The sequence below is a fragment of the Agelaius tricolor genome, unplaced genomic scaffold (genome assembly GCF_023055355.1).
Source record: "Agelaius tricolor isolate 1412-34295 unplaced genomic scaffold, bAgeTri1.0.p SCAF_1, whole genome shotgun sequence".
Classification (NCBI taxonomy): domain Eukaryota; kingdom Metazoa; phylum Chordata; class Aves; order Passeriformes; family Icteridae; genus Agelaius; species Agelaius tricolor.
This window is the reverse complement of record NW_027269261.1, coordinates 47,702,695-47,726,814: the sequence shown is the minus strand read 5'-3', so window position 1 is coordinate 47,726,814 and position 24,120 is coordinate 47,702,695. Positions and strand designations below refer to the sequence as shown.

Sequence of the window (24,120 nt, the reverse complement as noted above, 5' to 3'; positions counted from 1 at the left end):
TCTGCAAGGATGGCACTGGCCCCTGGAGGGCATCAGGCAGTTAGAAATGTTTTACCAGGAGACAGCTGTGGAAGCCCTGGATTTCTAGTTTTATGCTTTGAAGAACACAAAAGTAAGAGATTCATCAAAAGGCAGCTTCTTAGCCAAGTACACTTTCTGTATTTGGTCAAGCCCACTTTAAGTCTTGGACTCAAGCTCAAGACTACAAAGAACTAAAGGAACTATAATGTGTGACATCAAAATAGGTCTCAAACTCACTCAAATCCATATAATAAAACAATTGAGTCTACATCACATTTTTAAGCTGTTTCAAGTAAAGGAATCCAATAGAAAACTCTGAGGAGCTGGTTTCTAAGCCTCCAACTAAGGAACAAAGAGCCTCAAAAGCACGAGGCATTCCCCTTCAAACAGGCCTCAGCTACGTCAAAGTGAAGAAGCCAGTGCTTCTGCTACAGCATTTTCTATGTTATTTTCAACATTACAGGAAGGTGGGGTTTTTTTTGTTCTGTTTTCTAATTACCACAAGCACCAAAGATGTTGGACTCCAGCTTTGTTTTTAACAAAGCAAAGACAGGGCAGATGCTGCTGGAAAGCGTGTTCCTATATTAAATACTCTCAGTATCCCTGCTTAGCTTAGGTCTGGAGATTATAGCCATCCCATCTGGCCTGCCTAGTCAGAATTTTCTGCCACGGGATAGTTTCAGCTGATTATGTTCCTTAAGTATCAGCCTTCCCAGAGAATCAGTAAGAAGTTATCTTTCTTCACAGTCCATTGAAATACCCTATCCAGGCACAGGCACTCCAGGGCAGAACAATTTGCAGTGATTCATCTTGAATTTTAGAATTAGCAGATCATGTCCCAATGAAAGGTATCAAGCCATAAAATCTTCTGGCATATTGCAGTCAGACACTACCGTAGGTATTACAGAAAAAACACTAACACAAAAGAAAAAAGTTAAATTTATTATTTTAGTTCCCCTCCATATTTTCCTTGTCTTTCATCTGTACTTGGACCTCTCTTTGTCTTTTGATTTCTTAGGACTTCTGCTTCTGTCTGCTTTTTTATCCCAGTCTCTTACTCGGCTGTCTTCTCTGTATTTGTCTTTTTGCCTGCTGTAAGAGGAATCTCTCTCCTGAGAGCGGCTGCGGCTCCGGTGCCTGTCCTTCTTCTCACTCTTGGTCCTCTCCCTGCAGCGTTCTTCGTGCTTCCGCTCAGAGTCCTGCCAAAGGAATTGGACAGAAATGCAGTTACACACAAGAGGGGAAAACACACAGAGGCATGAAGTGAACTAGAGAAAAGTTGAGCATGGCTGGTTCCTGAGTTACAGCTGGTAGTACCTTAAAGAGATTCACATTCAAGAGGATTTGAAGAAGGTAACACAAAAATACGCCCCTGAAACCATCTGAAGAAGTTAAGTTTACAAGTAAGTTTCTGTCAGTGTTTATGGAAAAAAAGCATACCTGACAGCCATGCTTCTTGTGCTGCCTAAGGAGCTTTAGTAAAACTGGTTATATCAGGGATTCCATTCAGACAGATTGTATTAAACTCTTCACAAGCATCAAACACGTCTGTAAGCTAGATTTGGATTTCTGATTTTTTTTACCTAAGCAATACAAATATTTCCATTAAGTTTTGGTATTCCAGTGCTCTGCAGATGCATAATATATTTTAAGACTTACCTGTAATAATTCTTAATGGCCTAAATTGTAGGCTTCAGCAAAATGAACAAGCTGACAGTTTAATATCACTGTATGTGCTAACAGAGAGATACAATTTTATGGGATTTTAATAATAATACTGTTAAGCACAGATCGATATGAGTTAAGAAGAATGTCTGCATTAAATCACACCGCATTTCTTTCCTCATTTCAGATATTATTTTTCTAAGGATGTACCATGACAGCAGCCTTCACAACTGTATGGTTAAAACCTACACTCCATGTACCAAGAAGAAAACTTCATTTATTTAAAAGAATGGTGAAAAAACTCTACTTTAAACAGAGATTTTATGCAGAAAGCCAGTGAATGGGGTGGTTCCCAGAGCAAACACCACCTTTAGAATGACACTGATAATGCTGAAAGTATTAGGGTTACAATAATCAACACAAACCCTCTGGATAAACAGACACACAAATAATCACAGGTTTGATCTGTAACAAAAACATTCTGCTACTGCTGGGTACAGTAATCTCACGGGTGGCCAAATGCCTATTCCACATCTTTACTGTGCTTTATTTCAGTACAGATTTTAAAATCTGGATCCACCAAAGTGTTTCAGTGATGCTTCCAGCTACTTGTAAAGAGCTTTGTCTATCCACTCTCAAAATGATGCACAGCCATACTCTTGTACCAAAAGCCTCACTCTCCATATGTTTGAAAAAGCCAAGAGGCTTCAAGCCCCTCTGTGACAAGGCCTGAGTAAACATCAGACAATGGACATGCTAGTGGAGGGGTAGACAGGAACAAGACAAAAAATATTGGTCAGAAAACCAAATGCTGGGCTTGGTGTACAGCTGCCTTCTAACTGGTTTGTTGCTGGAGTTTCCTCCCAGCACATGGGAGAAACAGGAGAAAAGCAGGGCAGCACTCAGTTGGACAATCTACCAAGTAAACACTGGAGACAAGGCTACTGGCCAAGTGGGGCCAAGGAACAGGCTGGTGAACATTTTAAACTACAGACAAATGGCCCATGTTGGACGCCACAGAAAAGGACAACTTGCTGAAAGGATCAGAAGTCATACAAGCATTGAGTTAAATGCCAACAAATGACCTTCACAAAAGCATTTAAGGTACAGGTCTTCAGGACAAGTCTGAAAGTGACACAACAAAGTCACCACAGTAGCTAATATGATCACAATGTAAAGGAAAAAAAGTGAAATTTGAATTAATAGAATGAATGGCATCTTTATTTCTTGCTAGCATCTTTATTTCTTGCTTCATTTCCCCTTTTATAAGATTTTTTATTTTAAAGTCTTTGGTGTGGAAAAAGGTCAATTTTTAAAACACACTAAATTACTAAAAATAATGATATTTTAAAACCAAATTTTTATGCCCAAAAGTCAAAAACACACTGTCTTGGAAGAGGAAGCTCTCTCTTACTGCTGAAAATTGTATTTCTCAATGCAGGATCACAGCCTCTCATCAGTCAATGAATAAGTGACCATCACCCCAATTCTTAATCCAGCGCTGTGCTGGAACACACATGAGGAAGGAAATAAGGAAAGAGGGAAAGATGCTTCTCTGGAAGTTCATGGCTGATTTTGCCAAAAGTAATATCTGACTAAACAGCAGTCCCAGGTGAAATAGCTAGAAATATCCTGGCCACAGAAGTAAAATGCATATGCCATCTCTTACACTCATTAAACACAGTAGTTAAAGGTTAAAAGGACCAAACAAATAGAGAGAGCCTTTTTTGGAGGGAGATTTTGATAAAACCTGACCCTGAATATGAAGGGAACAGTGTCCAATAAGCAGTAAAAGCGGGAAATCAAAACCAGAAAAATCAGTACCTCTTCCAAAACCATGCACTACAGAAATCTGAAATTGGGAAGTCCCTATGTCTTGCAAAAATCTATTGGATAGGCCATACTACCTCACAGATCCAGCTCTCTTAAAAAATAAAATCCAAGAGAAAACAGAGAGAACTGGAAGGCGAACAAAGTCATAATACAGATCTCAGGAGGAAGCGTGTCCTGTGCTCAAAAAAACTCTACCAAATCCTATTCACAAACCCACATGGCAGTCCACCCTCCTGCCCCGGACCCACATCCTGTTACTTACTAAAAGCAAGCCACAGCACCCTACCTCTTCTACCCACTGGAATGAAGTCAAACAGCACTAGACTCAAAAATATATTCTTGAAACATCAACACACAGGCTGAAGATTCAGGAAATGGGTGTCAGACTAAGAAAAGGATGAGTCAAAATATACTACAGAAAAAAAGCAACACCAGCAAGAGAACAGAAAAACAACTCAACATCATGGAAACTATTGAGAAAATAAAACCCCTTCAAGTCATAGCTAGAGCTGATAACACAAACTGCAGCTCCAGTTGCCAGAACTTCCCATTATAAGCCCCATATCTCCCTTAATTAAAATCTCTGCCATGCTGTGGAAGTTTCTGTATGAAGCATGGCTAATGTGGTCTTTGGCTGATGAGTTGTGGAAGATCTGCTGCTGTTTTATTTTAAAGTTCTTACCTCAAATACATTCAGTGATTTACAAAATAGGGTAAAGGGAGAATGTTTTGTTTGCCTATACGAAAAATACTACCATTCATTAAAAAATTTCCATGTTGTTATACTTTGTGTTGGACTCAATATTCCCCCTGAATATACTCCACCTCAGGAACATGCCTGCCTCCCCTTAGTTTCACATAATATGCCCAAAGTATGAATAGTAAAAAACAAAACAAAATTAAAATTTGTATATGCTAAGCAGGATTTGTCACCTAAGCTAGCTGCAGATTTCACTGGGGAGGCCATGCCCAAAATACTGAGTCTGTGTGAGACTGAGTACATACTGCTCAGCATATGCATACTGTACAGTACACAATAACAAGGATATTCAAATCCAGAAAAATTCTTCCCAGAAATTAATTTTCACAGCTCCAAGAGGGAACTATGATGCTTGCCATCAGAGAATAGAAGTGAGCCTCCATTTGTGATTTCGGGCATAAGAAAGCTAAACTACTTACACCAAAATAGGTAAAGGTGACTAAGAGAGAAGAAAGCTGTGGGAAAGAAGACACCAGAACCCAGCAGCAGCAAATTACAAGAACAAACCACATCAGGAGCAGGTGACTAAATCACAAAGAGATACACATAAACACAGAGGAGATCACATAGACAAGCATTAGAATATGTTCTCTTCCAGAACTTGAAAATAGCACCAAAAATCCCTCTGTTCTCATTCATGTTTCTGTGCTATGAAGTCTCACAATCCATTTACAACGATTAGAACAGATGTCAAAAACCTACTGCTGCAAGCACTTGTGCCACCTGCAGAGGTAAAGGCCTCTAAATGATTTTAAAATGTTCTCTGCTGATAATGTGCATGACCGGCCAGTTCCATGGGTATAACTCCTGAACCATCAGGAACAAAGACTGCCACCAAAAATACCTGTTTCAAGAAGTCTAAAGCAATAGTTTCAATCAGCCAAACAGACAGGAGAAATTCTAAACCAACATTAGTCCACACCTCCTGTATGCACACACTGCAGTCAGGACTTTACTTACCTGAACAAACCCCTCCCCTCCACTCAAAGGAACCTGACTGAATTAGTGCAGTGACAAAAAAAACTGGGTCCATGAATGAGCAATAGGGCTTACTGCTGGCACTGAAAGATTTTAATTGCTGATGTTCATGAGAAAAATAATTTTCAAGCATTTCAGCAAGAAGTGATGTATAAGAACAGAATCATGTATGCCTTGCGTACGCAAAACTTCCAGCAGTGCTCAAAACGCAGGATGGGACAATAGCCTTACTTGCTGTGGCTGAAACTTTTTCACTTTCTGCAAAGTTGCTAGAGACAGTTTTGTTCTCACTCATAAAGCCTGCACTGTTAAAATACTGGGGTTTGGTTTTTTTCTTTTCCATTTTAGCTCAATTCTTCCTAATGCTCACTTCAGTGGTGGTTAACACTCCACTTTCTCACTGCAGACTTTGTTTCCACAAAACACCTTATCTTCAGTATCCCAAGCTCACAGAAATGTGGGCATGCTGTCCTGACAGGCTGCAGTGGAACTAATGAATGACAGAATTGCTGTCTCCTGGTGCTGTCCTCCACAGCCCCACAGGCTTGCACATTCCAGAAGCAAGCAAATCCACATGCAGATTTTACATGAACACTTCCAAAAACACTTAAAGACAAATACAAAAAGATAACATAAAGAGATTGTGCTCCCAACTCCACATAGGAAAAACCCAACATATGGTCTGGCAAGAAAATGAGACATAGTCTACAGTTGTGAAATACGATTAACTACTACTTTATGACTAGGAATACATGAACAACAGGTTCAAAGTGCTGAAGATCCCCTACTTTATGAGAGGCTACATTGCCTCTTCAGGATGCTTTAGCAAAAAACCATCTAGACCTGCCAAGCTACAAAAGTTCATGAGGAAACCCTCTTTCATAATCAAATATTAACATCAGCTTTCTGCAGGTTTACAGCTGCTATGTATATTACACAGGACTTTGCACACTATGTCCTTATCCAATATCACACTTTCTTCCTGGCTTCTTTTATGAGGAAAACAATGAACAGGTATAAAGTTAATGCATGAAGAGTCAAGTACCTTAGATTTTTTGGTCCTCTTGTCATCATCTTCATCTTCAGAGTGGTGGTGCTTTTTCTTTTTCTGTTTTTTAGCCAAGTGTGACTGACTTGTGTGAGACTCTTCTACATCCTCATCCAGCACAAGGTCATACTTAGCACTGATGGTGCTGGTTAAGGACAGATCTGTTTCCCAATATCAGTAAGGAGCAGAACACAACAGCCCAGGAAGCAAACCAATTCCTGTTTATCTAACAAGCATTTACCAAGACTTAACACATATTTCAGTCAGAACACAGTTGTACACACTGAAACAAAAAAATCAGCTGTGCTAAAATCACTGAAGTCTGTCCTGTTAAGCAATACAGCCAGGCTGCATTCTCCTTTCTTATCTACCTGGGGATATCTGAACAACCTATGGTGTTTTCTCTCATGCTTATCACAAGCAAAGTATAATCTCAGAGAATGATTACTATTAATACTAGAATGGTCTCGTTTCGGATGCAGAAGGTCCTCTCTGAAACTACTTAGGAACTCTGTTATGCCATATGTCATTCCAGGGCTGTGGACTAGGAATATTATTTACCTGCATGCAACATGGAAGTGAAACAGCACATTTTGATTTGACTAAATTCATCAAAGTGAAAACCACAAAATATTAAATGCCATCTCAAACACCAAATGGCAATATGATCTAGAAGGCAAACACCCATTTGGCAGGCTTTAAAAATAAGAAGGCTTTTTCCAGGCTGTTTTCATAAATTCTACTTAATTCAAAAAGTACCTTCGAAAAGAAAAGGATACTCTTGCTTTGGTTTAACCTTTTCTTTCAGAGCAAATTTTGAAGGTTTGTCACGGTCCTTCTCATAGTCCTTGAAATCTTCTTTCGTATACCGCCCACCTGTCCACAAAAAAATATGTTCATTTCACTCTAACCACAGACACAACCAACACCACAACTATCATTAAATTCTGATGATGATTTAGGGGCTCTTTATAACCACAGAGAGCTCCAGAGCAGGATACAGCTCCAGAAACACTGACATCTGCGTAACAGAGTAGAAGAGAGCAGGACAAGTTGGGAGGTTCTGTCCTTCTCTTGCTTGCAGATTCCATTAAACAACACCCAGCTTTCTGTCATTTCTCATTCATGTCCAGTGGAGACAACACATAAAGAGGATCACAAAGCAGGACTCAGCAACTGGCTTAGTCTCACTTTTATTACAGGTCCTATATCACACTACTCAAAATGGTATTACCCTGAAAGCCCACAGACTGTTCTCATTATTAAATGATTTTTTGCTCTGATCTGCACGGAGGGAAACCTCTGAGACAGCTACAGCTCAAGAATTCAAGTGGAAGACTATTACTAAAAATGTTCACGTCCAGATTTAAAGAGGGACACGATGGATTTCAGCTTCCATTCACTGAAGCACCAATGCAGGGATCAACGAACTACGGCAACGTGCTGCCCTCTCACGGCCACGCTCAGAACTGCAACACTCGGGGCCAGGCCAGAAACCACCGCCGAGGGTGGAAGGCCATTTTTTGGGTAACATGTAAGCACGAGATGACAACATAGTTAGCTTTCCAATATTTTGGACAATTTAGACCCCAGGTAAAGTTTCCCACGCAGCCAGTCAATACAGGATGCACTACAGCACCTGGTATAGACAGAATACAAAGTCATCTCTGCTCTGTGCAGGACAAGTTCCAGTATCTCTGTGTTCATGGCCACAACCCTACCTGGAGAAACTGCACACCAACAACTGAGGGCTGACTGCATTTTCAGTCAGAAAATTCAGACACACAAGAACGTCACCAGTGCAATGCACAAACATCTCTCCAAGTCCAGTGTTCTGCTCATGCCCCCAGTATTCAAATAACCACTGCATCCACCTCTTCCACCACCCTTTTCCTCCCAAAACACCCTTAAACACCTGAAACTGGGTTTTTGTAACATACAATCTGTCAAGCAGTATGTTTGACCTACAGCAGGTGAAGAGCAGAAATCCCTGGCCTGATTACTGACTTTTTCTTGTATGCACCTGACTGTCATACAGTGAATAAAGAAACTAGAAAATAACAATGTATTGGAATATTATTGTGCTAGTAAGTAATACATATCAAAAAAATCATGTCCAAAATTTGAGATGAAAAAAATGTTTAGTGGCAAAATGACATTGGCCAAAAAGGTAATCAGTGGCAATGCAATGTTCATGTAACAGTAGGAAGCCCTTCAACTTTTTTTAATGAAAGAAATGAAGGGAAGAACTAACAACTATGTTGGCTCTATTTATTACAGTACCAGGAACATTTATATGCCTGAAGAGGAAATGACTTAAACTCCTAACTCTTTATATAATGCTTAGTTTAGAAGTCATGGCTTGTTAAGTTATGAGGATCAAAGAATTGCAAATATACCTACCTTTTCCCTTCCATTTAATCTTTGCAACAGACTGGCTAAAATCCACATGTATCCGTCTGTCATCTATCAGCACATTGTCCATTTTGAAGTAGGCTTTCTCACAGTCTTCCTCCTGATATTAACCAGGAAAATCTTGAGTCATGATTATTTCATAGGAATATTCACAAAAAAGGTCAAACACAAATTCAAATGCTTAGTGGCATACATTTCTTTCTGAAATTGCCTAAAGCACCATAGCTCTTGAATTGTACTATTTCAAAAGAAATAGTTATGCTTTCTCTGAACATCAGCATTTCAATTCCCAATTCTTCAGCTCATTTCAGTATTTTAAAAAATTGCCCATCCAGCTACATATTTGGCACATGTAATACACTCAGGGAAAAAGGAAAACAGAATAACTGATAAAATTTTAACTACATAAATAGGCTAAAGAAAAGTGAGACCATTTTCCAGTGTTGTCCTCACAGATGAGAGATACCAGCACACATAAAGCTACCCACCCCAAGAGAACTATTGCCATCCATCTCACAGTAAGAGCCGTGTGTTGATACAGTGGGCATCATTTACAATCCCAGAAGAGAAAACCACTGAAAACACGGATCCATCTTATTCCATACACCCTCCTTTCTTTATGCTGCATGCTCCTAGCATTCCTTCCTTCAACGCTTCCAAGACTTAATGCACTCTGGAGGAAAAAAGGGCCTGATGGTTTCCCATGGTTTCAAGACAGTCTAAGTGCATTTTTGTACTGGCTGCTCAAACAGAGACAGACTTACATGCTTGACTCATTTAGGACCTACAACTTCTATAACTAAGTTATAGCTTCTCTCAGTAAGAGAAAATATTTGCTATTCCACACTTGAAGATGCCAGTGTTTTTCCTAAATAGAAGTAAACCAAAAAGGGGTTTTTACAAGCAGGATCTACATACAGTTCATACCTAAAACCCATACCTTTTCAAACTCAATGAAAGCATAACAAAGAGATTCACCAGTCTTCCAGTCTCGGATCACTTCACAACTGAAAAAATGATAGGAAATTAAAATGTCAACACTGTTGGAGCAAAAAATGTAGGGTAGAAAAGCACTGCTTAAAAGGATGAATAAGTTACAAAAATAACCCAAAAAACCACAACCCACAAAACCTAAACACCTTGAAGGTATTAAAACACCTGATTCTGAGACCCCCTATTGCAAGAAAAAATGCACGATTGCATTTTTGCTTTTTCAAAGCAAAAAGCATTGCTTTGAGCAACTACACTGAACTCACATGTGGTTACCATGAGGCACAAAACTAGAGAATTTCTAATCAATGAAACAAAACATATTTTCCAACATTACTGATTGTTTTTAATTTTTTGCATTTCACTAATGCAAGACCAGAAATTCCACATTCTCATTTCTCTGTCATTTTAAGCAAAAGTTTAAACAAACATCCTGTGACAAACTTTCTCTTCTTAGCAAGCATCTCTTCAGCAGCCCAACTTTTTATCATGCAGGTCACTGGGCAAAAATAAGAAGCCTGAAAGTATTGAGTGAGTAGTGCAAAACGGGAAGAATATAGTTATTGTATCAGTATTGCACAACTCTTGTACTGGATGTAAGAATTCTGACTACAGGATGCTGGAGGAGGGCACACAGGCAGCAAGGGCAGGATATGTGGCATTAAGGTGAGAATAATGTGAGACATGTAGAGAGGAAGTGACAAATCAGGATCTGGAATCAAAAGATGATCAAGGCTGAAAGAAAAAAAATCTGGGAGGGAAAAGGAAAAAAGCAAACTGTAAGGCTATTCAGACAAGCTACAGGAATTCTTTGCAGCAGAAGGTAGAATGATTTTGTGCAAGAACCCTCCTTCATGGATTATTCAGAGAACCTATCTGAAAGTGGAAGGACTGCAGAAGAGTGACAACACTGACAGAGGTACAAAAAACTAGAAATCCTTACGGCATAGAGAAATCATGCTGGAGTAGTAGGAGTGGCACACAGAGCCAATTTCTTCCCCCCCTCCCCCAGTGTAGTTTAGGATCTGGAAGCCTGCAGACCCGTGTGCCAGTACTGCACAAACTGCTGGAAACTCTAAGCAGAACAATACACAGGGCCTACTCCAGATCAGCTGAATAAACTTAAGTGAAATGCTCTAACAGAGTCAATATGCTCATGTGTGGTGATGATGATGATGATCCATTCCATGAAGTCTTTTGAAATCCCTCTGCAAATTCTAATAAACTCCTGCACCAAAGGCTTTGGGGAAAGTAAGCAGAAAGGGCATAAGGAATATCTCTGCATCCATAAACACACAACAAGATAACCATGGGTTGAACCTTAACTGTATATTGTAAAAAAAACCAAAAAACCCCAATGAAAAAAACAACTTTATCATTCACTAGAAAAGGAGTTAAGAGTAAAACAGAACAAAACTTCTCCACTATAAATCTGTAATTTCCTCAAAACTGCATGCAGTTTGGGTTCTGTCACCTTGAGATGAAAACAAAAGAACAGGAAAAGGACAAGAAAAGTGAAACAAGGTAATTAAGTCTCTACTATGAAGAAGCATGAATATGTAGCTTAGTGCTTTTGGCAAGGAAAAAAATTAACTTTGGGGTGTAGGATAGAGGAGTGTAGGAAATAAGATTTTATTGCCCATCCAGTCTTTTGATAGTAGTACTAGAAGGAATCAGCTGAAACTACTAGAAGCCAAGATCAAAACTGAGAAGGGCAGCAGGAATGAGGAACACCTTACAAGAAGTGTATCAGATGCCACAGATGTTTGGTGCTTTACCCCACACCACACATACTCCCACAGGAAAGAAAAACCCAGAGACTCTATCCAGCTCATTGAGAATGTGACATAAAATCTGCTGAAAGGAGTGAGAGGATGGGGGCAAAGAGGAGTGTTACATGCCTTCTTGGTTCCTATACTTCTTTAGGCTTTCCTTAAAACCACTCCGGGACAGGATACTTGTCTAGCTAGATCTGCCTTTGTATCCCCACTGTTGTGATCTCTATCCAAACAGAGCATAAATCTCCTGAGACACCAGACTACTCCTTTACAGCCAAACCTAAACAGACTGGGAGGAATCAAGTTCAGTTTCAACAAAGAAGGTTTTCTCTTTTATCATAATTACCTTTTAATGGGACCAAATCGTGAAAATATTATCTCCAGGTCTTCACCTGTGGTCACAGGATTCAGTTTACAAACAAAAAGCACATTTTCTGGTGGCTTGATGTCTGCATCTGGCAAGTCTCCCACCTGGGATATACAGAAAGAAGACATTCATCACTTTGGCCTAAAGCTCTCTGTAGATAGCACAGCACACTGGGAACACATTTTTTGTGTCATCTCACATTCCTATCACAAAATCAAAACTTTATTAAATATTTCTGCTACTCAGTGTCACCAAAAAAAAAGTTTTCTATAGCACCTAAAATTTATTATTTATTTGCAATTCCACTACTGGAATTCACGAAAGTTCACAAATATGTTCTACTTTGCTTTTTTTGGTTTTAGCATAAAAAACAGTTCCAAAAGGTGGAAGTGTACCCTGTTTGTCCCTACAAATCTTCTGCAATATTGTGGCCAGATCTGGCTTGATCTTGGAATAAGTCTCTGCTGCAAACTATTCACCACAAATTTGAATTTGGTAGTTGTAAGGAAGTTAGATGGATTCACTCATCTTTCAATGGTGCGTACTTTTTATTTACTTTTCTTTTTTCTTAAAAAAAAAAAAAAAAGGACTTCAAAGCCTATTTACAATTTTTATTACTATGGAGTTTACCACTGTATGCATTGGGAGGAGTTTGTCACGAATTAGCTCAGCTCTCTCCCACACATGCTAAAACTCTTCAATGAGTGCAGGTATTCCAGTGACATTCCATGTCTGTTACATTTTTTAATTGGATGAATTTCTAGCAAGTTTTTAGAAGGCCTCCACTGGACCACTCTGACAATGAAGTATCACTGGTTTTATCAGAAAACCACAACATGAGCACTCATGCTCAATTCTTTCATTGTACAACAGATATTTAACAGCAGATTCTGAAACATGACATGATCCTCAGATAGGAAATTTCAAGATAAACAGTACACATCCTCCTAGACTTAATAACACGCACACATAGAGAGGAATAAGATCTAAAAGGTAAATACAGAAAGATGTTCACCATTTCCAAAAGAATGGCACGAGTTTTTGCTTCTTTTTCTGCCTGAACTTCTTCTATTTCCTCTGCAGTCCGTCCTTTCATGTCATCAATTTCTTCATCTGCTCCTATTCTGCCACTCTGAAAAATGAAGGAAAAGGATATTTATTACCAAGCCATGACCAAAAACTCTCTCACTTTCCAACCATTACTTGGACAACCTCTTCCCTCACCCCTCAAGACACAAAAAATGCTTAAGCACTGTATGTCTGCAGAACTGGGCTTTCACTCTGTTCTTCCCACTTTGATTAGAAGAAAAAAAGAGGAGATGTTATCTTCATATTTCAGGCACTGTGAACTATTTCTGAACTTCTGTGACTAGTCTGAATCATATTCAGTGAGGTATTCTAAATTATTTTATATATACCCACCCACTCAACAGCTCACCACAAATATCAATTCATCCAGGTAACTCCTGCCACAAATGAAGGTAAGGAACACTGCAAATATTTGTTATGTCTAGCAAGACATTAAATAGAGCATAGCACAATAATAATTTTGTTTTTATACATCTATACCTAGGCAGGACTTGAGGTTTATTTTTTTCTCCTCACCAGCATCTCTAGAATGCTGCCTTTCTTACAGACATTTCTATGCTAAAAGAGGAGGATATGCCTATCCTCAGACAGGCTAGGAGGAAAAAAATTCAGTACAAGTCTTCACATCTCTATGCTGCTTGCAGTGAGCTACTAAATACCTTATTCTTAACATATCTGAAGGTACATCAGAGATCAACCACTGTGCACACATACTATGAAACCCTAATTTCAATCTTGTAATTGTATCTATTAAGCTTAAAAATAAACAATATTTTCTCTAGTTAATTAATAAATTACTAGAAACAACTGTTTCCATACAAGGGGATAATCTCACATATAAATTCTGTGACTGCATACCTTTAGTAAATTATTAATAACTGCAATTATTTTTTTATAAAATTCCTTCTGTTTGAACAAATAGCCCATAGTAGTATGTGTGCCTGCACATATAACTCAAGACTGACCAAGATTACTTCCACTGAAACACAACCTATTCACATTTAAAAGGAAAACAACAGTAACCATTTTAATATTGATAATGTTAGCTATATTTTGTCTTCTACCAGAGTATACAGAAAACCAGTAATACTAGTGTTGAATATTCTGAATGTTCTGCTTATCTACACTGTAAATAGAAACCTAAAATGGTAAATAGAAACCTAAAATACAGCTTTAAAACACAACTTCACTGGAGCCACAGGGGAGAGCACCCAAGTCATGATTTATCCTCTCTTGAAAGGTTAAGGAACTGTATTTGACTAAACACAGCAATAGCCCCAAATAACTGACAAGCATTTGACACATCAGAACTCAAGCTAGCACAGTAGAAGAACACCTCCTGCATGAAAAAATGTGTAGCTCTTTTAGGACACAGGTTTGAGACACAAAACCTTGAAGACTGATTTCTTATTTTGGCCAAATCTGTGCTGGACACTAATTGAGATTAACTTTTAAAATTATTTCTTCCAACTTTTCCCTGTTGCGAACACTCACATCGAGCTGCTCCTTTGTAGGTTCTGGTGAGCGATCAGGAACACACAACCCAGGTGGGTCATCAAAGGGATCATCTAAAATTACTGTATGATTTATCCTTAGAGAAAACAAAATCAAGATCAGCATTGCTTACATGCAAGTAAAACTTAGTTTACCCAACTAACACCAGACCAGCCCCACTAAATCTCAGTTGCATCCCAAACAGCCAAATATCCTGTGTGCTTGTGAATTCTAGCACTGATGCTTTTGGAAGGGCAACATGGCTAAATATTTTTGTACATATTTGTTTATTTAGTGCTTGTTGATTTTGCCACTAATACTAGGGGAAAAAAAGGATTTAAGATAGCACGTACAGGTCACCTGACATCATGATATTCATCTAGTTTCCAAAAGAAGTAAACTCATTCAATAGTAAGGTATTCCTCAAAAAGTAAAGTTAAAAGCAGTCACACCTGATATCTTGATATGGGATAAAATCCTTATCTACAAAGGTTTCATTAATTGTCTTCAACACATCCATGCCTTCTGTCACTTCTCCAAATACTGTATGTACACCATCAAGGTAATCCAGGTTTTCTCCTGTGGTAATGAGGAACTACAAAAGAAGATACAAAACTAGGAACAGTAAATAGAAAAATTCAGGTTGCGTTTTTTTTTTTTACCTTAACACACTCTCAAAAAATTCAGTGGGAGAGGATAAAAAAAACCTCTTCCCATTTTTTGTAGAAGATTGCTCTGGGAACATGGTGAGCCAATGTACAGCTCACAGCCACTACCTGAGGAAATCTCCCTCTGCAGGAGCCTGTGGGTGCAGCTCACAGGACCCTTCTGTGAATTGGTAATCGGGCACAAGGGCACTGGAGGAGCAGAGAGATCTCTGCTGGGGAGGTTTGGTGAGCAAGACCAGCAAAGGCTGTGACTGGCATCACAGCTGATGAAAGGGAGAGACAGAAAGAGCAAGGCTACCCCTTGTGAGCTGAGCTCAAATCACCTGTTCACCAAGCAGCATTCGGCAGGTACTTTTTCATAAATTTGGCAAAAACACCCTACTACTATCTTTACCTAACTCCCATAGTACTACCTTTACCTATTCTATCCAGACTTTTTTCCTTTCTTCCCACAAACCCCTGTCTCCTGAAAAACAGCATGCAGCAGCATTGAGAGAAGAACTAACACACACTGACTTAGATCAACTCAAACTGGCACTTTCTTATCACAAATCAGATCTTCACCTTAAGGTAAAACTGAAACTATGAAAATTGATACCAGCTGAGAATTTAGTAACAAATTCTAGAGGGCATTTGGTAATGGAGGAGGGAGGAAGAGGCAGATATTCACAAATAACAGGACACAACTGCTGCACCCACACCTTACAGTCTGACTGGTAACATCCCACTCCTCATTCTCTCTACAACACAGTTAAGACTGGTTAGTATTTGGTAAAGGTTACACTAAACTACACTATACTTGTAAGGCAACTCCATGTAGTTCCTTTCTGGAATTTTTCCTTCCCAAGGAAGAAGCTGCAATAATGTTCCTGGGATCAGCATTCATTCCCACATGCCTGCATATACAACAGGCTGCATCTTAAGTATAAATACTATTGTGATCTCTTTTCCCTAAATACCCCAACCATGCCATTTTATATATACAATGCAGAGAAGCACCATAATTACCTGTATATATTACAAGCTCTAGCTCAAATAAAACCCTGCCTTTTTTAAAATTGTTCTTTGATTATCAAAAATCCCTCTTTTTAAAAATTAAAATATATGGATATTACAAGTGAGGCATTTTAATTCACAGAAGTGACAGTGCACCTAAAATAATAATAATTCAGAAATAACAGTGTTCTATGAGCTTTAAAAACAAAAAAAACCTTACAGAGTAAGTAAAAAGAATTACCTACAGCAAAATCTTTGTGCACATGAACAGCAAAGAGAACAAGACCACTTTCAAAAACTGTTTTTATACCAGCACTGGGGTAAAACTGTAAACTTACACTATTAATGCCCTTTCAAGTAACCATACAGGAGAAACTGTGATATTATTTCAATTTCCAAACTAACACAAAGTCATAACCAGAAAATATCAACATTATTTCAAAACTCAGTTTCCTTAATTTTCACTTCATTTAACTAGAGAATTTTTTTTCCTGACCATTTTATACATTAGCAAAATCACATCAAAGTATTAACATAGTGCTGACCTGTGATCCATGCTGATCACTGCCATTGTTCACCATGGACACAGTTCCCTTCTTCTTGTGCTTGATTCTCGGCACCTTTTCCGCCTCAAAAAATCTGGCTTGATCACCATACAGTTGACTAAAAAAACATATATAACAAATAAGTTAGAAAAATGAATTTTTAAAAGTGAGCTAACCAAACATTGTAAAACTCTAAATGACATCTCAAAAAATTTTTACATTTCATATTTACATTAGGCCTTCAAATAAACCTGTATTTTATGAACATATTTATGGACCTGTACACTTCCACAATTTATAGTACAAAGAACAACAAATTTTTCTCTGGACATTTCACAGAGTTTTTTTGGGGGCTGGGAAAGGTATACTTATATATTTTTAAGTAGAGTATGTAGCATTTTTCTGAGGCATGAAGGAACTATACATTTTAAGTAGATTCTGCAAAAATAAGTTATTCCACACTGTAGAAATGCAGTGTTTATTTACATCAAAAATTTATCTCCCAACAGAAAAGCAATACATCTATGTGCAAAATCAGTTCATCACATTGACAGGACTACATACAGTAATTTGGGATATACAGGATATAGCTAATTGTTGCATTCTTTTTAATTTTTTATGTCTAACCCTGCTATCATTTATTTTGTCTCATTCCATAAACTGACGGATGCATGATCAATGACCATATTTGCCCAAAAGTAAGGATAGTGCTGTGTTCAAACTCATTCTGCTAAGCAGGTGCTAGCCTCTATGAAGAGATGATTCAAATTAAACTTTGCCTGCAAGAACACAAACTCCAGTCCCACGGACTGGAGTTGTGTACCTGCTGTAAACAGGTACAAAAGATGAACTGACCTTCTCCATGCTATTGCCAGACAGGATCTGACACTCTCTCATCACACTGTACTTCCCTATTTGCCATACCAGTAAATCTTAGGAGACTTGTATCATATAAAAAAAAACTTAATTTACTTGTGTGCAGAGACAGGCAAGCCTGGTGAGTTTACCTACCTAGACTTGCATCTGCTTATCACAGGTACACTGCTTCCAGCACCACTGGGGTGGTGATTCATGGATCCATGAGCTCCACGTTTTGTATTTATGAGGCTCTGACACACTGACTTACAAAAGCCAACACTAGTCTAGAAACACTGTCTCTGTTCCAGCTGAACTCTTTTATTGCTGTAAATTGTGTTCCCCAGCATCTCCCCGGTAATTAGTTCTGCTCTGTAACTTTAATTTTACTTTTAATAACTATTTCAAACAAATCATACACAACACATGCACTTTGACTCCATCCTAGCTGTTTGAATGACTTCTTCAACTCGTCTCCATGACCACTGAAAACTTCCTGAACAAATAAGAAAAGCAATTTCCTTATAAACATCCAACATGACTAAAACAAACTCAAGTAAGGAGATCACTTTCTTATACAAAGAGGAAACCAAGCATAGCCTCAATACTCCACTCATGCTTAATTTAGTACATTTTGTTATAATAATAAATGTATTAACAATGCTAATTGATTCTGTCTTCAACAGAGCATTTAGTCATGATACTTTTCTTACCAAACATAGTTATTTGCCAGCTTTTAAACAAACAGAAATGTATGAACAAGTTGTTACCTGTAACTTCACTTCTAAGGTCAGAGACAGAACAATGTCCAGGAAAAAAACAATGAATGGCCAAAGGCAGCAGAGAAATTTAAAAGGTATCTAAGTATGAAAACCAAACAAGCTTATACATCAACATCTTTATTTCCCACCAGTAATTCTCCCACAAGAAAACTGAAGACAATCTAACCAGAAGACAATCTAACCTACTCCCTCACACAAATTCTCTGTTGAGATATATATATAGATATATACATATGTATGTATCATTTCTATACATAAATACTTACCAAAATATGGATTCCCCTCCACGACCAGTTCCCATGGGGTCGCCAGTTTGTATAATAAAATCTCTCTGTCACAAAGGAGAATCACATAAGATATTGCTTCCATGTTTGTGAATTTAAACCAACCAAAAAAAAGGAATTGAGAATACTCACCTGTACATTATAAATAAGACAATAATTGTAGTATTTGACTTTGCAGAGCTTCAGGAAATTCAGACAAGCTGCAAGAAATTATAGCAACATTTACAAAGGAAACTCCAGATAGAATAAGAATAAATAGAACAGAGCCCTAATTTAACGTGCAGAAGAGTGGTTTTGGAGCAGACTGTATCGAGGGTATCAGGGTAGAGCCTATAAACGCTGAAAGAAATGCTCGAAAGAGGTGTAACAGTTCCTCCCTTACTACAAACCATCTCCACAGCGATTCAAAAAACCCTAAACACGGCTGGTTATACAGAAACACACTTCCCCCCTCCGTTTCTTGTCAAACGCTTGAGAAAGAAGCTCACGGTAGCCCTTCCATTTAGCAGGTATTACAGATACTACGTTTGCGGCCGCGAGCAGGCCTCTGTGCCGAGCGAGGCCGCCACCCGCCCGCGCAAGGGGAAAGCCGGTGCCGGGGGGGTCAGGGGCGAGCCCGGGGCCGGCGGGGCCCAGGGAAAGCCGGTGCCGGCGGGCTCGGCTCGTACCGCGGGGCCGCTCCTCCGTGTACAGGTCGATGACCAGGTCGCCCACCGTGGTCTCCAGCAGCACCGCCATGGCCGCGCATGGAACAGCCCAGCCCGCTCCCGGCTGGCGCCCTCTGGCGGCGCGGAGGATCCCGCAGAGGATCCGTCAGGGGCGGGACGGAACGGGACGGGCCGGGCCGTCCCCGCAGTCCTGAGGGCGGCCGCAGTGCAAAATGTGGAACGTGTAGAAGTTAAGGCAGGATCTGACACAAAAGTTAAGGCTGTTCTTTGATATGTAAGATCCTGGTATACTTTCAGACAGAACAATCCGGTTGGAAAAGACCTCCCTCTAAGATCGAGTCTAAGCTGACGGATAACTGGCACACGCAGTCGCTCCTTAAACACCTCCCGAGATGGGGAATCCACCATCTCCCTGGGCACTCCTTAGCCCAGCCCAAGCTACTGACTCATTCTGAACTGTTGTGCCCAAGCACAAGAAGCTGGATTTACAATCATGAAAACCGGGCAGACCCAAGCTGAGAGACATCAGACATCAGACTTTAGCACTGAGAGACATAATTCCACCATCTTCCTCACACAGCTGGTGACCGTGAAGCATCTAGTTAGTGACTGTAAAAATCAATGAGGAGCAGGCGTCAGCTAAGGACTGCAATACCTGGAATCATCTGAAAAGGAAGATATTTGAATGTAATCCATCTGTTCAGTTATGGAAGTTGCATAGAAATAATGAGATTAAGTTAATTGTGGTTCACTGTGTTAAAAACGCCAATCACTTGTTTTCAAAATTTTAAAAGTTTAATAGTAATAAAATGGTTATAAAAATAGTAATACAATTAGAGTAATAATAATTTGGACAAATTGAATTAGGACAATATGAGACAATAAAGACAAAGAGTTACGGACGTCTGGGCACCTTTTTCTGGGCAGCAGGAGCCCGAAAAAGGACCCCAAGGATTAACTCTTAAAAACAATAGCCTGTTGCATATTCATACACTTCATACATGATGCATAAATTCCATTCAAATACAGGATTCTGTCTGGTCATCGTCAGCTTCTTCCTCCAAATCCTAACAGCGCCTTCGAGGCGGGAAGAAGTTCGTTTCTTCTGATAAGAGGGCCATAAATTCTTCTTCTCTGAAAGATTTAGGTGTCCTGTGGCTGCTATCTCGCTGTGAATCCTTTCTTTTTAAAAAAAGTATCCTACATAACATCGTTTCTATTTTAACAATTTTTATAACCTAAAACTATATTTAACACAGTACTTAAGAGAATTAATACAGCATTACTTTCTAACACAACACATATAATATTCATTTTAATATTTGCGAAAAGCCAATCATAAAATACATGCATTTTTCACAACTGAATAGAGCTTCCCAAGCATCTGCTTTACTTAGTGCCCTTCTAGGTTGCTGTAAGGCCCCAAAAATCTTGCTCAAGGAGTGCAGGCAGTCCACTCAGTCTCTTGGGCCACATGTTGGTAAGAGCCACACATTACAAGAACAGGGACACTGCCAGCTTGTGGTTGGACTGAGCACCTCAGGTGCCCTGGAGCCCGGGGTGGTGGAAGAACCCTGACAGCAGAGGCACGGGAGGCTGTGCTGACACACTGAGGAGCTGTGCAGGGCACCTCACACCCACAGCGCTCCCATCTGACACAGCTGATGCGTTCCAGTGCCTGTGCTGTGCTGTACAGGCATGCTGGCAGGGCATAGCCGCTCACAGGAAACACTACAAACCCATATTTTTCTGAGGCATGTGCAGACTTTAGCTGGCGCCTTGCAGGCCCACAAGCATATCTGTGTGGTGTTCTTTGTTCTGGTGCTGCATGTGGTCATAGCTTACTCTCTCACGCTGTACAGGGGTGCTTGCCCTTCCCTATTCTTCAAGTTTCCCCTTGGAGGCTATGCACTGTTTCCAAACACGATTTGTCACAAGCTGAAGGAAGCCACCTCTTTTCAAAATTGGTCCAGTATATATCATAGTTATATGTCAAGCTCAGCAACTGAAACAGATAAATAAACACAGTGTATTATGAGCAAGTGCTTGATATGCTAGGACTTGGTCCAGAACCCACTGAAATAAATTTGATTATTTTGCTAGGCATTTAAATAAAACTGTTGTGCAGGCCAAAAAAAAAAAAACCAAAAAACCCCAAACAAAAAAACCCCGAACAAAACCAATATGAAGTCTAATTCTATTCATTGTCTGACATGCTGTGTCACATTCCCAAATCAATATGAAAAAGCCAGATAGAGGGTTGACATTGAAACCTTCTGTCCCTTCTCCAAGCTGTGAGCAGGTAAGGAACACCTCGTTTGCAGCCTCCTTGGCAGCAGAGCAAGCAATGGGCTGTCACCCAGGTTCCTGCAGGGCTGGGCTGAGCTGAGCTGGGCCACAGCAGGGAATAATGGCATGGGCTGGGATGGGCAGGGCCAGCACAGGTGTGCCAGGGGCAGAGTCAGTGTTTGCTCACCTTGGCCACAGGGCTTGTTTTTGCCTCAGCTCCTGAGCACTGCCTGGCAATGCAAGGGAAACAGTGCTCAGGAAAGGCCAGGAGGGAGGCTTGGAGCGGCTAATGCCTTCCCTTCCAGAGCCACCGAGCACTGGCTGGAGGACAAGGACATCTGAAGGACCTGTGGACCATGCAAGACCCTGTGGCCAGGCTGTGCAACGGGGAGGGCTCAGACAGAGCCTCCAGGGCTCCCCCAGGAAAGGTGGGGGGGACAGGTTTGGTGAGCCACAGGGAGAGCTGCCATCCCTGGCACCTGAGAAGAGCTGCAGACACCAAACCCAGAAGCAGAGTGTGGGAAAAGCTCCTGTGGGGGCCCACCCAGCAAAAAGCAGTGGAAGGAAATGTGCAGGCATGCGGTGCTGTGGGAATAACAGCAACCAAACTGTCCTGAAAAGATGGTGCTGGCCACATGGCACAGCCATTCCACAGCAGCTAAGAGAGGGTCACTCTCCAGGAAACCAGCACCTCCCTGCATATGGGCAGTGAAAAAGCAAACTAAGACCAAGTTTCTACCCCATAAACCTCAATGAAACTTCACAGTCCCCCTCTGAAAGGTTCTCATATTCCACAGACTAATAACATGCGCTAAGGGTAAAAATATTGAAGGAGTGTCACACAAGGGTTACAAAATTGCACAACAGCCTAAGAACTTGTCCTAGATTGCAAGGCAATGTGTATTCTGTTTGCCACCTGTTAGAAGTGTACCAGTTATCTTCTGTTAATTGGGCAGTTTTCTTTATGTCTTCCACAAACCAATCCTCCCTCCGGGGAGACATCTGCTGTCAATGGGCCACTGAGTGTCATAGCATGACTGATAAAATTACAGCAACCCAGTGTGAGATGCTCTGCCCAGAGAGAAGAACCAAGCATTCCAACCAAGCATTCCTACCTGGATATACTCTGAGATTTTGGGACACTAGAACAGCCTTTCCACTGGGCTCCCAGAGGAGCAGCTGCCTTTTCCATTGGATCTTCAGAGGAAGACTATACCCTTCTATAGCATCACTGCTTTAACAGAACCACATCTGCCACTCCAAGAGGACTGCAGCCACAATTCCAATTGGACTGCTACCAACAACAGGGTGTCAGGTTGTATTCTGTCAAGTGTTGTTTTGATTAATTGCATTGTTTATTTTATTTTTAAAATTTTCTTCTCTAATAATGAACTGTTATTCCTGCTCCCATATCTTTGCCTGAAAGCTTCCCTTAATTTCAAATTTATAACAATTTGGAGGGAGGGGGTTTACAGTTGCTAGTTCAGGGGAGGCTCCTGCCTTCCTTATTAGACACTGTCTTTTCAAACCAGGACAGAAGTATGTCCTAGAACTCACAGTACAATATTTATTATTGTTGTTTATGCTAGCTAAAACAAAAATTAATAAGCCTCTGATAACTGAGTCTGTGACAGCTACTATGAAAATATTATGCTTCTGTCTCAGACATGGGCTACAGTGCATTACAGAGACCCTAGAACATATTTTAATAAGAAGTTTTCTCATTGTATTTCTTGTAATACATCTAGATCGACCTGGAAGATTCAAAGACTATAATCATCCCAGATCCACTAAATATAATCATTCTAGATATAGAATATAATCATTCTAGATCCACTAAAGCATACATAGAACATTAATTTAGAAATATCATAAGCAAATTTCAGTCACAAAGTTCTTTTTAACTGAGGATTTACCACCTGTCATCATTTAAAAAAACCCCAAAAATCTAAAAGTCATCTGTTAATATTGCTTGCACTGTTACCATATTAACTAGAAAATTTAAATACCTATATTTCTTCAATCATTCATAAGTTGTTCATGTTAAAAATTTTGGTTTGCACTAGATATTAACACAAGCTTGTTTTAAAAAAATACAGAAAACCTCTAAGAAAAATATATTAGTATACAAACTTTACAAAAGTTAAACCCTTTTTCCTTTGAGATAAATGAGAAAGCCTCGTCCAGAAGAGGTTCCTTCAAGTCCTCACAGTGAAAAAGAGACTCCCTCAGCAACCCCCTACCTTATTAATACTGTTCAAAATCCATGTTTTTGTTCCTATTTTTAGTTATTAATACAAAGAAAAAAAGGGGAAAAAGGTTGGGTGAATGTACACTCCCCCCCCCCCCCTTTAGTCTCATGTAGCATTATGTTCTCATGTCTTTCAACCAATCATATAACAGCACAATAATCCTATGATAATCAGCTGCCTAAATATGATAAATGTTTCAATGGACACTGGAACATGCTGGTTATGTCTGCTTATCCTGATGTCCTCTCAAGAACCACCACAAGGACCTATCTCATGGAAAGGAGTCTTGAAGTGTCAGTTCATATAAGGGCTTGATTTGCTTACAAATTATGTTTCCTGTTTA

At 39.8% G+C, this 24,120-nt stretch overlaps 1 protein-coding gene across 1 annotated transcript; it reads right to left on the bottom strand.

Annotated features, from left to right (window-relative positions):
• Nucleotides 1-944: 944 nt before the first annotated feature.
• On the bottom strand, nt 945-19,358 carry PPIL4 (peptidylprolyl isomerase like 4). The gene is made up of 13 exons (XM_071432917.1): nt 19,237-19,358; nt 18,701-18,768; nt 18,551-18,615; nt 16,648-16,765; nt 14,891-15,033; nt 14,439-14,535; nt 12,871-12,987; nt 11,835-11,959; nt 9,661-9,727; nt 8,709-8,820; nt 7,085-7,181; nt 6,303-6,441; nt 945-1,220 (listed from the first exon to the last, which is right to left on the bottom strand). The coding sequence occupies exons 1-13, from the start codon at nt 19,304-19,306 to the stop codon at nt 999-1,001; spliced, it is 1,440 nt and encodes a 479-aa protein (XP_071289018.1). The 5' UTR covers nt 19,307-19,358; the 3' UTR covers nt 945-998.
• Nucleotides 19,359-24,120: the final 4,762 nt, after the last annotated feature.

Excerpts from the sequence above, each read along its gene's own strand:
- PPIL4 (XM_071432917.1), bottom strand. The coding sequence starts at position 19,306 with ATGGCGGTGCTGCTGGAGACCACGGTGGGCGACCTGGTCATCGACCTG. Across the intron at positions 18,769-19,236 it reads CACGGAGGAGCGGCCCCGCG|CTTGTCTGAATTTCCTGAAG; the intron begins GTACGAGCCGAG and ends AATTTCTTGCAG. Across the intron at positions 15,034-16,647 it reads GTGATCAGCATGGATCACAG|TTCCTCATTACCACAGGAGA; the intron begins GTCAGCACTATG and ends CTTCTTTTGTAG.